Below are 17521 nucleotides of genomic sequence, written 5' to 3'. Positions count from 1 at the left end.
TGCTCATTCTGGGCTTTTTTTCTCCTTTTTTATTTTTTAAGTCATCCTTTACAGGTTATATAGAGAGGTGGAGCTAATGGGAGAGATGTCAAACCTCAATAAACCCTTGGAAATATTGTAAGCCATGTTTAATGGGGACTTGAGGAAGCTAATCTAGTAGCAGGCTGTCCCTGTCCGTGGCAGGGAGGTTGGAACTAGATGATCTTTAAGCTCCCTTTGAATAAAAAGTGTTCCATGATTCTATGGCCCCAAAAGAAGGAACATATTTATAGTCAAATAAAAAAAAAGTACAACTAGGGTGTTTTTCTTTTCTCCAATGAAAAACTTGAGCAAGCTGATCTAGTAGAATTGCAGAATCATAGACAAAAGAATTAATTTTACCTGCTTGTATTTTCCCTAAGCACCCAGGCTTGGCCACCAGATCATAAAATCATAGAATTTCTTTGGTTGGAAGAGACCTCTAATATCATGAGCCCAACACCACCTTGCCCACTAAACCATGTCCTGAAGTGCTGTGTCCACATATTTTTTGAACACCTCTAGGGATGATGACTCCACCACCTTCCTGGGCAGCCTGTTCCCACACCTGGAATCTTCCTGCCCATTGTAGGGGAATTTGAACTAGATGATCTTTGAGGTCCTTTCCAACTTGTTTTATGATTCTATCATACTGGAAACACAACTAGAGATTCTTGAATAGCTGTAGGTTGGCAGACCAAACAAGAGCTTTTTTTGATTCAAACCTATTTCTGTATCAACAAAAAAGTAAAGATTGCATTATTAATTACTGTAATTCATTGTTGCTTTTTAAGCTGAGTTGACTTACACTAAGATATCTCAATTCTAAAAGCCCTCTGTGGGGGTACAAAGTCTTTGTAGCTCTTAGAAATACACTCAAGTTTAATCTCATGTGAGATGTGAGTGTAAATCAAGGGTGGTGAGACACTGGAAGGGAGATTGTCAATGCCCCCTCGCTGGAGGTGTCCAAAGCCAGGTTGGACAGGGCATTGAGCAACTTTGTCTATTGGAAAGTGTCCTTGCCCAGGGAGCTTGGAACTAGATGACCTTGAAATTCCATTACAACCCAAACCATTCTATTATACGATTCTATGAAGTCTTGAATTTGTTTTTCACTTCAAAGTTCTTGAATATAATTTTTTTGGAAGAAAGTTCTGCTCAAAATTTCTTTCCCATTACATCTTCCCTTCATTTGTCCTGAACTGGAAAGAGAAACATTTTGTTTCTACCACATATGGAGAAGAATGTTTAGCCAAACCTCAAATGTAAATATTTGTGCTCTGAAAGTAACAGACATAAAGCTGATAGAGTGCTAAAGAATTTTGTTGGCCAGATGGCTTAGTGGCAGCCACAAAAGCAATCAAATGGGGCAGTGACACTGAATTCTGGACTTTGCAATATGGGCCTGCTCTTGATGAGATTACTTCTTTATTTTTAGAGGGCATTGACCAAAAAGTGTTCTTGTTAATGCCAGCTGGCTTTCTGAAGTAAGTACATGCTGCTTCCTTCAATCAGGTCTGCAGACATGGCAATGTTGTTGGCCCATCATGTTCTTCTGTTTGGAAAAAGCCAAACATCTTGGTATAAGTTAGGAAAAGAACAGATTCCTAAAGCCAGAGAAGAGAATGTTGACCTACACTGTCTGAGGGTTTGACCTCTCTGATCCTACTCATTCACATATACTAAATGAAGAGAAAGTAGTGACATTGATCTTGAAAGCTGCCAAGTTCAAAGTGGAAATTTTACACACTAATCTATCTAGATGGTGTTTAATATTTAAAACTTCCCTGCAACTGACAACAAACATCAGGCTGAGTCTCTTAAAATGCACTTGTAGCATTAATAAAATTCTTGGACAAGCGCTTGAGAGAGGTCATAATAAGCATGAATTTGGCTGTCTGAAAAGAGAATCTAGACCACTTTTAACTTCTGTGGGCCTGTGGTTTCTTCCAGGATATCCATCAGACTAGTTTTCTCCTTCTGACCTTGAAAGTCAACTATCTGGTCTATAGCTGTGGTGTAAAAAAAAAAACAAACTTAAAACATGGAACAGGATGCCAAGAGAGGTGATGGAGTTACTGTCCCTGGAGGTGCTGAAATAAAATGAGGACATGACACTTAGGAATATGATTCAATGGTCGTGGTGCTGTTGGTTGGTGGTTGGACTCAATGACCTTTGAGGTCTCTTCCAACCAAAACAATTCTATGATTCTATGAACTTCAGTTTTTAAACTCTTTGTAGGACTTGAGACTCAATCTAAAGCCTCAAAGCAGTGTATTCATGGAGCATGTTGAGAAGGTTCTTAGAATCAAAAAGATGTTTGTAAACAATTATGACAGGGATGACTATGCAGTGACAAACTAAAATGCAGAGTTTAGTGAAGTGTAATTTGAATTCATCCTTCATCAGCTACCTAACAAAATGTATCATAAATCCTTTGTTGTCTGTGGTATTTATCTGAGACATGCAATCAAAACCAGCCATTTTTTAAGCCTGCAGTATTTTTCATTCTACTACTTAATTTTCAGAATGCCTTAAAGAGCCTAGAGGAACATGAGATTTAGCAAATGCATGCTTCTGATAACAAAAAAATCATGCATCTTCCCTATGAGCAATAAAAGCAATCCAAAGAAATATCCATGAATATTTTGCCATAGCTGAGTTCTGCTGAAAAGATCTTGGAAGGAACTGGAGAAAATTACCTGAATCTTTTAAAAGGGAATCATTGCACCATTCTGTATTTCTCATCACTGACATGCATGTTGCTCTCATCAACCGGAGAAAGAATTTTTCCAGTTTTAATGTATGGTTGCATATTGATGACTCTTAACAAGAAAAGTTCTACACTCCAACTCTGTAAAATTGGTGGGGAGCTGTTACTGGTGTAGTCATGCTTTTAGCTGAGGAGATGTTGGGTTTTATGATAACTAGTTATGAAATATTTCTAGTTTTTTACTATTAAAACCTGTTAGAGTGGGTCCAGAGTAGGCCACCAAGATGACCTGTGGGCTGGAGCACCTCTGCTATGAAGACAGGCTGAAATAGTTGGACTCATTCAGCCTGGAGAAGAGAAGGCTACAGTGAAACCTTTTAGCAGCCTTCCAGTATTTGAAGTAGGCTCCAGAAGAGCTAGAGAGGGACTTTTGACAAAGGCATGCAGTGATGAGGGGAAATGACTTCCAAGTGGAAGAAGATGGATTGAGATGAGATGTGAGAAAGAAATTCTTCCCCATGATGGCAGTGAGGCACTGGAACAAGTTGCCCAGAGGAGCTATGGAGGCTGCAAGCCTGGAAGTGTTGGAAGCCAGGTGGCTTGAGCATCCTGGTCTGGTAGGAGGTGTCCCTGCCCATGACAGGTTGATGGAAACTAAGTGTCTTGAAGGACCCTTCCATCCCAAACTATTCCATGATTCTAACACAAACCATTCTGTGATTCTGTGATACTTGGGTTAAGATCCTCAGCAGCTTCTTTGAATCTGGAACATTACAAATACAATGCACTGAAAGGAAAAAGAATATAACTCTTTCGTCTAATTATCAGGCACTAAAATGGTAGCTGTACCTTCATAACACTACTTCTAAAGCCATTTGTGAAAAGCTACTTTTAGATAAAGGATGATACTAGAAAGATTGTCTACACATATTAGTTTTCTGTAATCCAAGTGTGTTAAAATAGAATGTGACTGAGACAATTAATACAATTAGGTAATACTCATATTTATACTCATATCACTTGAGATTTGGGCACAGCATTCTATTTCATTCATATATATATATATATATATATATATATATATATATAAAATCTGTATATAAAGATAAATCCTTTAGAAGGACAGAAGAGCTCACAATAGATATAAATTATCATATTCCATACAGCACTTTGGGTGAATCCACATTAATATTTCAGTTCACAGAAGGAATGAGCTTCAGAAATCGATCTCTATTTGCTAATGCAGACATAGCCTTGTATAAAAAATTACTTTCTCTCTTTCATTTCCCTGCACAAAGAGAAATTTTGTCTGCATGGGGATCTTGGCCAGAACAGCACTGAAATCTCAGGTCCAGATAGCTGCAGCATATTTGAACCTTTCAGAACATTAGGCTTCAGTATTAACAAAGCATTGATGTACAAGAGGCAACGTCATCTTCTAAGTAATGAAAAATATTCCTGCTGCTAAGATTAGATGAAAATCCTTTGTAGATATTGCTAACAGACCACAGTGCTCTGTATAGAACTCATTAGACAAACAGGGGAAAAAATAACCATCAATAAAGATTTGAATTATTAATACATCCATTGCCTCAAAGTGGGACTCTTTGGGTCTTAAGTTTCACCTTTTGATTTACTTTCTCTACCATCATTGTTAAAAAGGTTAATTATTAATATTCATAAGAAGAATTCTTTTTTATTAGCTGCTCACAAGAAAATATTTTGGCCCTGTATTAACAAGGAAGGCTAAAGCATCAAAACTTAGGAGAATTCAGCAATAGCTCTTGGAAGAAAAAGAATCAAATAACAAATGTGCATTCATCGACTAGGCACTTGAAGTCTCACAGAGCTGATATGCAAATAGAATCATATAATGGTTTGGATTTGAAGGGACCTTCAAGATCATCTAGTCCCAACTCCCTTGGCATGGGTAGGGACACCTCCTACTAGACCAGCTTGCTCAAGACCCCAGCCAACCTGGCCTTGAACATTTCCAGGCTTGGAACCTCCACAGCTTCTCTGGGTAACTTGTTCCTGTACCTCACCATCCTCATGAAGAAAAAAATTTTCCCCATGTCTCATCTTAATCTAGTTTGAAGCCATTGTGGACTGTCCTGTTACTCCATGCCCTTGTTAAAAGCCCCACTCCAACTCTCCTGGAGCCCCCTTCAAATCCTGTAAGGCTGCTAGAAGGTCTTCCTGAAGTGTTCTCTTCTCCAGGCTGAGCAACCCCAACACTCTCAGCCTGTCTTCATAGGGGAGGTGCTCCAGTCCTCTGACATGTTTGTGGTCTCCTCTCTTTCTGCTCTAACAGACCTATGTTATTCTTGTGTTGGGGGCTTCAGAAGTGGCTGCCCATGTTTGAGTGATAGAGCTGGTAGGATGGAAATTAGAGATTTGCTTTTGTTTTCACAGCCAGTGAAAAAGTTTATTGACACAGTGCAGCAAAGTGAAATCATGCTGATGCTGCAAAGGAGGAGCTGAGAGATAAAATAACCTCTGTCCTACTTTGGGGCTGTAAATTCTCTGCTGGAAAACAGAAAGAAAAGAAAGCCAAACAAAAACCTCCAGAAAGAGATTCTCCAAATATTTTAAGAAAAAAAAAAAAAAACAAAACAAACATGTTTTGATAGGATGAGAGGGAATGGATTGAAGTTTGAGGAGGGTAGATTTAGACTGGATATTAGGAAGAAATTCTTTACAGTGAGGGTGGGGAGATACTGGTACAGGTTGCCTAGGGTGGTCGTGGATGCTCCCTCCCTGGAGGTGTTCAAGTCCAGGCTGGATGAGGTCTTGAGCAAGCTGGTCTAGTGGAGGTGTCCCTGCACATGGCAGGGGACTTGGAACTAGATGATCCTTAAGTTCCCTTCCAACCCAAACCATTCTATGAATCTATGAACCTGATCAAAGAGAAAATTTTGACAGTAAAGATCATTAAGCATTGTGAAGTTCTAAGTAGTGAGTAGCATAAGATGCTGGAATGACTCTTAGCTAGATGAATATTGTTCCAGTAGTAGATTTGGCAAAACAAAGATGTATTCAGAAACTTTTAATGTAAAATAATAGAAAAAATTGAAATCCAATGCAATGAGTTCTGGGAAAAATACTGAATGCACTGAAGTGGTGTTTAATCTACATGAAAGATTTAGGAAAAGCTTTTCTCTTTTTTATTTTTCTGAGAAAAAAAACAGAAAGAAATAGGATAAAAATCTTATTTAATATTGTAATTGTTCTTTGGCAGACAAAGGCCTTCTTCATACATTTCTTTCTTACAGTAGAAAAATAAGAGAGTGCTTCAGGGTCATAAATGCTTGATTCTTCTAATTCTCAAACAACAGGACCCTGAAGTGATAGCACAAATATATTTTTATGAGTATAATAGAATTATTGGGACCATCTCGACCACACATTCTCATTTATTCACTCTTTCTTTGTGCTCACCTTTTGATAGCTACCAAGAAGAGCTCTTATGAAACACTAAGAACACTGGCTTCATTTAAAAGCCTTGTAGACCTCGTTTAATTTTCCTAAATGAACTGGTGTGTTGTATTTTGATGTCAGGATTTTATCACAAAGGAGTATTGTATCGTGGAGAAATGCATGTTCTTCCTATTACTGGTGTCTGCTCTGGTGATATTTATGAAAAAAAAATCCATAAATATGCTGCAACCAGTGCAGAGGAGGGCAATGAAGCTGCGGAAGGGCCTGGAGAATAAACCTTATGAGGAGAAACTGAGGGAGCTGGGGCTGTTTAGTTTGTAAAAGAAAAGGCTGAGGGGAGACCTCATTGCTATCTACAGCTACCTGAAAGGACTTTGTGGAGAGGCTGGTGCTGGTCTCTTCTCACAGGTGATTAGTGATAGAAGAGGGAATAGCCTCAAGCTGTGGCTGGGTAGGTTTAGACTGGACATTAGGAAAAACAAATTCCCATCAAGAGTGCTCAGGCATTGGAATGTGCTGCCCAGGGAGGTGGTGGAGTCACCAAGCCTGGATGTGTTTAAAGGTGGTTTGGATGTGGTGCTTGGGGATATGGTTTAGGGGTGAGCCTTGTAGAGTAGGGTTCTTGGTTGGACTTGGTGATCCTGAGGCTCTTTTCCAACCTGAATGTTTCTGTGATTCTGTGAAATAATGGCCATGCCTTTTATTTGTTTACTCATGGCAGAGACAAAAGTTATTAGGAATCTATTAATGATCTTAGCTAGGTGAAAGAAAAGGATTTTGGGCTCCTCTGCTGTTGTCATTCAGGAGGGCAAATCTGGATAACAATCAAGAGAGGATATCTGAGAAGAGTAGTGAATGTAAAATGGATATTTGAATATTACAGTAAAGAAGCCCACAGTGTAAAGTGCACTAAGAAAAATTATCCCTGAACAGTAAATCTTAATGTGTAGCTTTGGGGCCCTCACTCCAAAAAGACATTGAGGTGCTGCAGCAGATTCAGAGAAGGGAAACAAAGCTGACAAAGGGTCTGGAGGACAGGCCTGGTGAGGAGCAGCTGAGGTAACTGGGGTTGTTTAGTTTGGAGAAGAGGAGGCTGAGGGGAGACCACATGGCTTTCTACAGCTTCCTGAAAAGAGGTGGGGCTGAGGTGGGGATAGATCTCTTCTCTTTAGTAACAAGCTGCACCAGGGGAGGTTTAGGTTGGATATTAGAAGAAACTTCTTTCCTGCCAGAGTGGTCAGGCATTGGAACAGGCTGCCCAGGGAGGTGGTGGAGTCACCATCCTTGGAGGTGTTCAAAAAATATGTAGACATGGCTGTTTGGGACATAGTTTAGTGGGCATGGTCTTATTGGGCTGATGGTTGGACTTGATGACCTTAGAGGAGTCTTCCAACAAAAACAGCTCTATGATTTAAAAAACAGACATTAGTTGCTTTGTATTTCATATTTACTGAGAACAAACAAACCATGCTTCTTGTTCATGACCAGGAGTTCACTACTCCCCAGATAAACGGCAGTAATGATGGTGAGTCTTTCCCTTGCAAGATGCTTAGCTGATAGTTAGCCAGTCTTGGTTCATCACAGGTGATTCCTGATTCAGAAAGGTGCTATCAGAATATATATTTTCATATCCAACTCCTGTTTAAAATTGACACTATTGCTAATTTTTGCTTAGGTTGGATATTGTGAAAAATTTCTTTTCTGCAAGAGTGGTCAGGCATTGGAACAGGCTGCCCAGGGAGGTGGTGGAGTCACTGCCCCTGGAGGTGTTCAAGAAATGTGTGGACATGGCACTTTGGGATATGGTTTTGTGGCCACAGTGGTGTTGGTTTGATGGCTGGGCTTGATGAACTTAGAGGTCTTTTCCAACCTTAATGATTCTATGATTCCATGCTAAATTTAAAAGAAAATGTTGGTTATTCTTCCATGTGTGTCTCCTCTTTTACTCCTCTGTTGTAATACTTCTCTGAGGTGTTTCAGCCTTCTCATTGAACAATAATGCCTGTTTAATTTAATTTCCTGCCAATTTTGTATTAACCACAATGATAGAAATGCAGAAGAGTGAAAATATGTGATTTGAATGGGGGAAAGAGTTGTGTGGGTTGGAACTATTCATGCTGAACAGCAATTGTTCATTAATATTTTGTTTGGCTTCCAACTAGCTGCCAGCAATTAAGAATGAATAGAAAGAAAAGGATAATGACATGTTTTATCAAAATTCAAATGCTGAAGAAACACTTTGAATTGCTGTGATGAATTGATGTATCTCTTCTGCCTGTTTTTCAGATCTACCTGTACATATCTCAGAGTCACTCTGTTAGGCTTATGAGCAGCTTGACATTGATTGACTTTCTTTTGCTAGGAAGGAGAATGTTATTTAGGTTTGACTCATCATCAGGACTTTTTGTGCTTTGGCACAAACTGAAATTCAGAAATTCCATTGAAATGTAACAAGAACCTTTATTTGTTTTTATCTTTTGTTACTTTGAGAGGGGCAGGACAGTGGAACAGCAGAGTCTGGATATCATTATTTTTTTTCTTCTGTTCTTAAAATCCATTTAATCAATCAAATATGATGGTCTCTTCAGAGATACTGTGGAGTCTACATTCTTGAAGATGTTAAAAACCTGACTGATTACAGCTCTTGGCAAAGTGCTTTAGGTTGCCCTACTTCAAGCAGTGGGCTTGGACTAGGTGATTTTTGTTGACTTAGGTGATGCTGTGAACACGTTGCCCATGGAGGTGGTGATGGTCCCTGAGGGTGTTCAAAGAATGAATGGACATGGCACTTCGTGTCATGGTTTAGTGGCCATGATGGTGTTGGGTTGATGGTTGGACTCGATGATCTTAGATGTTTTCTCCAACCAAAACAATTCTATGCTTGTCCGGTCTCCAGTGTTGTCTCTTTGGCCAGCTTCAGTCCTAGTGAATAACCCAAGACATTACATATTGCTAAATTGGGAAGTCAACTGATTTGAGAGTTGAGGAAAAATAAGAACCTTATTTCCTGATCTTCCAGGATTTTGAGTAGTGTCCAGCTAATCACAGAATCAATAAGGTTGGAAAAGACCTCAAGGATCATCAAAGTCCAACCTGTCACCCAAGACCTCATGACCACTCAACCATGTCACCAAGTGCCACGTCCAATCCCCCCTTGAACACCTCCAGGGATGGTGACTCCACCACCTCCCTGGGCATCACATTTCAACGTCTAACAACTCTCTCCATGAAGATCTTTCTCCTCACAATGCTGAATCAATGACTAGAAATATAAAAAAAATATATAATTTGCATTAGCTTGATATTGGGTTGAGTTTGGGTTAATTTTTTATGATTCTTAATATATTGGACTCGATGACCTTAGAGGTGGTCTTCTCCAACTAAAACAATTCTGTGACTCTATGATTAAGTTTCTCCTTGGAATTCATTTTACAGTGGTTTAAAATGTTTTCAAAATCCTGATTCTCTTGGGATGTAGGTGTTGTGACAGCAGGAAGGCCTGATGGAATCTTTCTATTTTTATCTAAGTGCTAAGTAATTAGGAGAGAGAGTTGCCAGCTCTTCCTAGTAGTTACACTTTAGTGCATTCACTTTCTGTCCAGAAGGAGTTGGCTGAGAAGGGGTTGATGGTTACAACCTGAGCTCTCAGTAAAACATGAAAAAGGATTAACTTTTCTATTCCAGCACTATAGTCCAGATGCATCAGAATTTGAACCAACAGAGTAGCAAAGGTGATAGCAACGGCTCTACAGAAACCATGCTCTCTTAGGGAGAGAGGCTGAGAGACCTGGGGCTCTTTAGCCTGCAGAAGAGAAGACTGAGAGGAGATCTTGTTAATGCTGATCAATAGTTGAAGGGTGGGGGTTAAGAAGATGGGGCCAGACTCTTCTCAGTGGTACCTAGTGGTAGGACAATTGATAGGCAATACACACATACTAGAACACAGCAGGTTTCACTTGAACTTGAAGGAGAATTTTTTTTTTTTTACTTTGATGGTGGCAGAGCACTGGCCTAGGCTGCCCAGAGAGGTTGTAAAGTCTACTTCTCTGGAGACTTTCAAAACCTATCTGGACATCATGGTCCTGTGCAACCTGAGCTGCTTGATCCTGGGATAGATGATTTCTGGAGGTTCCTTTCAAGCACTACCATTCTGTGATTCTATAAACAAAGTGAGGCATCAGAAAACACAGTGCAAAACTACAAATGTTAGGAAATTGAGGCAAAATGCCTCTTATAGTGCTGGCAAAGTGAGACCCCACCTGGAGTACTGCATCCAGTTCTGGAGCCCCTTTTACAAGAGGGATATGGACATGCTGGAAGGTGTCTAGAGAAGGGCCACCAGGATGATCAGAGGGCTGGAGCACCTCTCCTATGAGGAGAGACTGAAAGAGTTGGGTCTGTTCAGTCTGGAGAAGAGAAGGCTGTGAGGTGACCTTCTTGTGGCCTTCCAGTATCTGAAGGGGGCTACAAGAAAGCTGGGGAGGGACTTTTTAGGGTATCAGGTAGTGACAGGATGAGGGGGAATGGAATAAAGCTGGAAGTGGGGAGATTCAGGCTGGACGTGAGGAAGTTCTTCAGCATGAGTGGTGAGAGCCTGGAATGGCCTGTCCAGGGAGGTGGTTGAGGCCCCATCCCTGGAGGTGTTTGCAGCCAGGCTGGATGAGGCTGTGGCCAGCCTGATGTGGTGTGAGGTGTCCCTGCCCATGGCAGGGGGGTTGGAACTGGATAATCCTTCTGGTCCCTTCCAACCCTGACTGATTCTATGATTCTACATGGATACATTCGCTAAGTCTATCCACAGTCTGTCCCTAATGCCAAGCTCTGAGTCCTTCATGAGCTTGTGAAACCCCAGTTAGGGTTCTTCATGAGCTGAAAGTATAATATAGTTTTACTTTCTAGTTTGGATAGGCAGACATTCATTCATACAGGCGAAGAAAAATACTGAATCATAGAATGAGTTAAGAGTACTCATTTAATAGAGACTGGAAGAACTATGGCACTGGGGTGATTTTGGTTCTGTTGATGAAGGGGAAAACAACAGATTATGAAATACAGTTGAAAGAAGGAAGAAATGGTGATTTCCCTTTGGGGTAAAATGAATTCTATCTTTTGTCTTAGGAATAATTCCATATAGCAGTGAAGATGTTTCTTCTAATACCCATTCTAAACTTCTGGTGCAACTTGAGGCCATTTCCTCTCATTCTATTGTATTTAGGAGTAATCTAAATACAAATACTAAAGGCAAATCTAGCAAGGACTATACTCTTATATGATCATAGAATCACAGAATCCCTTGGGGTGGAAGGGATCTTTAAAGGTGACCTAGTCCAACCTCACCACAGTAAGCAGGGACATCCCCAACTACATCAGGTTGCTCAGAGCCTAACCTTGAGTGTCTCCAAGGATGGGGCCTCCAACACTTCTCTGAGCAACATGTTTCAGTGTTCCAACACCCTCATAATAAAGGACTTCTTCCTAATGCCCAATCTAAATCTACTCTTCTTTAGTTTAAAACCATTGCCCTTTGTCCTGTTGCTACATGCCCTTGGAAACATTCACTCCCCAGCTTTCTTGTAAGCCCCCCATGATCATGTATAATTAGGAATAAGTCCATATGCTGTTCCCAGATAGCAGCAAAGAAGTTTCTTCTAATATCCAATCTAAATCTCTCTTGGTGCAGCTTGAGGCCATTTCCTCTCATCCTATCATTTTTACTAAGTGCATATCTTGTAAGGACTCTCCCTGCTAAGGGACCAGGAAAAGCTTAGGGTTGCTGTTTTGCTGTTAAGGACAAATTGAAGAGCTACTGGGCTTATTTGTGTAAAAGCAGCTCTTCCACGTTGATTCCCAGAGCTGGCAGATGGATCTGTATTAATGTTGTGCACCAAAAATCAATAAAGCTCAACATAACCCTCTCCTCTTGCCTCATGGGTATGTGCTTGATTTTGTCAGCACTTGAAAACTTCTCGTGTCCATTTTGCTGTGAAATGCTACTGATGGAATTGCATCAATGAATAGAAGCAAAAAAAAAAAATAATGCAGTAGTCAGTTTCTCCCTCTTAAAGTGCAGCTTGCGTCCTTATTTTGGGAATTGTAATAAGTACATGAGATAACCACAATTTTATTAACTTTTTAGCACTGTTAATCCCAGTATTCATCCTCCTTGCCTCTTGTTTGTCTCATTAACATGGAGTGTTCTTTAAAACCTCAGAGCAGGGTGTTGGTGATGTTCCCCAAAGCTCAGTGCTGAGGCCACTTCTTTTTGATATCTTTATCAATGATCTAGTCTAGTGTGAGGTGTCCCTGCCCATGACAGGGGGTTTGGAACTAGATGATCCTTGTGGTCCCTTCCAACCCTGACTGATGCTATGATTCTCTCTGGAGGAGGGGATGGAGCCAACTTCAGTAAGTTTGCAGATAACATTAAGCTGTGCGGGAATGCTGATCTGCTTGAGGGTTGAACAGGCTCTGCAGAGGGACCTGGACAGGCTGGATTGATGGGCTGAGGACAATGGGATGAGATTCAACAAGGCCAAGTGATAGGTCGTGTGGTTGGGTCACAACAACCCAACTAACAGTCCAGGGTTGAGCAGAATAGCTGGAAACCACCCAGCAGAGAAAGACCTGGGGGTGCTGGTTGACTGCAGCTGAGGATAAGCCAGCATATTGCTCAGAAGCCACCAAGAAGGCCACCAGCTTCATGACCTGGATCAGCAATAGTGTGGCCAGCAGGGCCAGGGAAGGGTTGTCCCCATGGATTCAACACAGATGAGGCCAGACCTTCAGTACTGGGTTCAGATTTCGGGCCCTCACTCCAAGAATGACATTGAGGTGCTGGAGCATGTCCAGAAAAGGGCAAGGAAGCTGATGAAGGGTCTAGAGAACAAGTCTGGTGAAGAGCATCTGGGGAAACTAGGATCATTCAGCCTGGAGAAGAGCAGGCTGAAGTGAGACCTTCTGGCTCTCTTCAACTCCCTTAAAAGAGGTTGAAGCCAGGTGGATGTTGGCCTCTTCTTCCTAGTAACAAGAGACATAATGAGAGGAAATGGCCTCAAGTGGCACCAGGAGATGTTTTGCTTTTATATTAGGAGCAACTTCTTGCCTCAAAGGATTCTCAAAGGCTGGAACATACTCCCCAGAGGTGTGTTCAAATCCCCATCCCTGGAGTTATTTAAAAGATGCAGAGATGTGGTGCTGGGAGACGTGGTTTAGAACCAGAGTTGGTACAGATAGAGAATGGTTTGACTCGATGATCCTAAAGGTCTTTGCCAATCAAAACCATTCTTTCATTCTGCAATTTTACAGATTAGGATCAAAATGAAAACTGGAGCACTTGAAGAATGTTGTTTATTGAGGGTTTTATTTGCATTCATAGCAACTGATGAGTAAATAGTATTTGCTATGTATCAACATTCCACTGCTCAGGTTTTCTTGATTAAATTTCATTTAACTTAAACATTGTTAGTCACAATTAAAGCTCTAATATGACTCACATAAACACTAACATGCCTACACATATGCATAGAGTAATTTTATAGCAATCATGGAATCATTAAGGTTGGAAAACTGTCTCTAAGATCATCCAGGCCAACCTTCTACCAAACACCTCCAGGACAACTAAATCATTCCATGCTTTTTGGCTTGCATCCATTTTGTCTGTGAGACAGCAGCATTTTCTGGGTGTAAAAAAATTAGAGGCGTAATTAATCTTAATCAGGAAAAAATATAAAAGTATGTTTTATGACTGATAATTGAGAATATTAATGTATTTATCCAGACTATATTGTCTAAAGGGTGATCTTTGAGGTCCTTTCCAGCCCTAAGCATTTTATGATTCTATGATTCTGTGTTTGACATATTAGATAGGAGGACATGTTGTAAAGGAAAGGTTAAATCACAGTGTGTATATTATTTTTTTTTCTGTTTTAAAAATCTGTTGAATTAGTCAAATCCACTGTTCCTTAATGATGAGACCTTCTTTTTCTGTGTCCTTGGGCAGTTCCTTGAGCTGCTTCCAATTAGTAGTAGAAATACAATTTATTTTGCAGCAACAATTTTGACATATTAAGTGAATCCATATTTTCCAAGAAAAAAAAAATCAATAGGACATGGAACTGTTGGAGTGGGTCTAGAGAGGACCACCAGAAGGTTGGAGCACCTCCTCAATGGGGAAAGGCTGAGAGAGTTGCAGTTGTCCAGCCTGGAGCAGAAAAGGCTTCAGGGAGACCTTCTAGAAGGCTTCCAGTACCTAAGTGAAGGCTACAGGAGAGCCGGGGGGGACTTGACCAGCTGCTGTAGTAATAATGTGAAGAAATAAATGTAAGTTCAGTCTCAAGAGAGGGTAAAGATCCTCTGAGCTTGGTCAATCTAATAAGAGTAGCAGATATTAATGCAGTGCTGAAACCTTAACTTCTATTTACAAGTATTTTTAATAGTCCTATTTGAAGGAAGCAACAAATATATGAAATATTACCCTTTCTTGCACATCTTTTAATGTATTTAAAAGTCTTTCTAAGGAGGGAAATCATTACTTCCATCAGTTAGAAGTAAAAAGACAAAAGAAAGTTGTTTTCTCACATCTAAATTTATTTAGTCTCTTCTTTGAAGAAAATTACCAAAAAAAACCCCACAACCTACTCTTTAAACATAAAAATATAGATACAGACTGCTGCAAAAGGACTTTTTACTTCCAGAATGGTTCAAAACCAGTTAAAAATTCTAACTGAAACTCCACCCATCCCTCTGCTTGTTGTTTTGTTAATCAAAGGTTGGAGCAGATGGTCCTTGGGGTTCCTTCTAACCTGGCATTCTGTGATTCTGTACGTGACTTCATAGAATCATAGAATGGTTTTGATTGGGAAAGACCTCTGAGATCATCGGGTCTAACCTTCAGCCTAACACCACCATGGCCATTAAACCATGTCATAGAGACTCTATCCTTCAAGGCTTGTATAAGTGGTTGTATTTTCTGTTTCCCCTCTTTTTGCCTTGTATAAACTTTTCCACCTTATAGTGACTGTAGTGGGGGTGATAGATGTGTTTGTTTCCCTCTGTCATAAGGACTTGAAATCTATCTAAATCCAAAAGTGGGCAACACTCAGACCTCAGATTTGAAACACAGGACCAGTCTGCATAGTGTCTTATAAAATGAATCTGTTGGTGGTTTCAAAGGTGGGTTTTCTAGATTTGAGAACAATAGTTTATTCCAAAGATACCATGATTTGAAACGGATTCCGTGATTTCCATGGAATTCCAGGTTCACATTAAATGCATCATTCTTACTTGATTGTGTCTCAAATCATAGAAGAATCCCCTGGTTTCTCGCTGAATATTCTACCTGCCACCATCATCCTCTGAAATGTGAAGGACAGACTCTCCCAATTCCTGGGGTGTTCACTGGTGCCAGGGGTTCAGAGTTCAGCAGCATTGAAACAGAGGCAAATCTCTCACCATGCATGTTTGCACAGTCCCAGTGGAAACCAGTGTCGGTTGAGCTGGTGGAACGTTAAAGGCTTTGTTCAGTGAGCTGGCAACACACACTGTCTGCAGACAAGACGTGTTTTAGGGAAAGGAACTAAAAGACTGAACTGTTTTTTCACTTTCTTTTTTCCCGTCTTTTTATTTTTCCTTCTTTTTTTTTAACTTCCTTTTTTCTTTCCTTTCTCCCTTCCTTCTTTTCCTCCTTTTTTCTTTTTCCCCCTCTTCATTTTTCCCTTTATTTCCTTCCTTTGTTCCTTTTCCTTTCCTTTTTCATTCATTTCTTTTTCCCTTCTTTTTTTCTTGTTCTTCCTTCTTTTTCCTTTCCTTTTTTCCTTCTTTTTTCCTGGTTTTTTTTTTTTTGCCTTTCCTTCTCTTTTTTACTCTTGTTTTTAAATTTTTGGTTTCATTTTGGTTTTAATTCTTCCTTTTCCTTATTTTTACCCTTCTTTTCCTCTTTTTCCTTCTTTTTCTTTATTTTCCTCTTTTTTCCTTCTTTTTTTCTTACTTTAATTTTTGTTTCTCTTTTTCTTCCTTTTTTCTTCCTTTTTCTCATTTTTCCCTTCCTTTTTCATCTTTTTCCCTTATATTTCATCTCCTCCCCTTCTTTCTTTCCTTCTTTTATCCTCCTTTTTATTCCCTTCATTTTTCTTCTTTTTTTTCCTTCTAACATTAATTTTCCCACATTTTAATTTTCCCCCCTTTTTACTCTATTTCCCCCTTCTTTTTTCCTCCTTCCCCCAGCTTCCTTTTCCTTCTTTCTTTCCTTCACCTTCTTTTTATTCCCTTCTTTTTTCCTTTCCCCCCCTTCTTTCTGCCCACCTTTTATTCCCTTCTTTTTTTCCCCCTCCCTTTTCCCATTTTTTTAATTTTCCCCTTCTTTTTCCTGTTCTTTTGTTTACTTTTTTCCTCTTTCTCATGCTAACTACCTTTCAAAACCACAGGAGGTGATTTTATGGAAGCCTTCTGGACATGTTTAAGTTGTTGACACCCCCTTACAGTTTCCAGGTGAGGGTTTATATGCCCCTGTGCTGCCTTAGCCATACACATGCACAAAACTTTCTGCAGGCTGATACCAACTCCATTCAGCTTATTACTACTGAATAAGAGAGGAAGTGCCCTGAATTCATAAATAACTGTAAGACAGTTTTCTTAGCTTTTGCAACCACTTGAAAAGTTGACTGCACCTCACAATACAAATCCACAGATACACTGTCCAGCAGCCTTTTAAGACTGTACTTGCTGTTTGCTTTCATTTAAATTGGTAAATGTTAAAAAAAAAAAGAAAGAAAAAAAAGAAAAAAAACAAATCAGTTTGCTTAAGTCATGTTTTAAGAATCAGTTGAAAGCCCGAACTTGTCAGTGACATTCAGAATCTTTTCTCTTGCAGCCATTTCGTAGAGTGACGTTTTCTGTTGTGAGTCAGCCTCAGGACCCGCATCAGGGGTCATTGCAGAGTTGCTATGACAGCGGTCTGGAGGAGTCAGAAACACCAAGCAGTAAGAGTTCATCAGGGCCAAGACTGGGTGCCCTTCCACTCCCAGAGGACAACTACGAAAGGACTACGCCGGATGGCAGTGTTGGTGAGGCAGAGCATATGGAAAATGGTAGGGGCAAACACGACATCCACACACATAATCTCACTAGCAAGTGATACTAAAGTAGACTTTTGAAAAGGTCAGTCCCAAACCATAAAATAAACACATTAAATAGCTAAACTTGCAATTATTTGATTTTTTTTAAAGCCTGTTAAAATGCAGATACACACAATAATGGAACATAACACTAGTGATAAAAGTAGCACTTTCTTTTCTTGCCATGATATAAAAAACATGCTGCAAAAGCAGTTAAAACACTCAAAACAAAACAAA

At 40.0% G+C, this 17521-nt stretch overlaps 1 protein-coding gene across 1 annotated transcript in view; it reads left to right on the top strand.

Annotated features, from left to right (window-relative positions):
- Positions 1-17521, top strand: part of PCDH7 (protocadherin 7) — a 234433-nt gene that overhangs the window by 99002 nt on the left and 117910 nt on the right. Inside the window, 1 exon segment of the mRNA XM_054383140.1 lies at positions 17041-17257. Within this exon segment, the coding sequence (XP_054239115.1) occupies positions 17041-17257 (217 nt within the window).

This window comes from Indicator indicator, chromosome 8, assembly GCF_027791375.1.
Source record: "Indicator indicator isolate 239-I01 chromosome 8, UM_Iind_1.1, whole genome shotgun sequence".
In the NCBI taxonomy this organism is placed as follows: Eukaryota; Metazoa; Chordata; class Aves; order Piciformes; family Indicatoridae; genus Indicator; species Indicator indicator.
The sequence above is the reverse complement of the archived record's forward strand: the minus strand, read 5'-3'. Positions and strand labels throughout refer to the sequence as shown.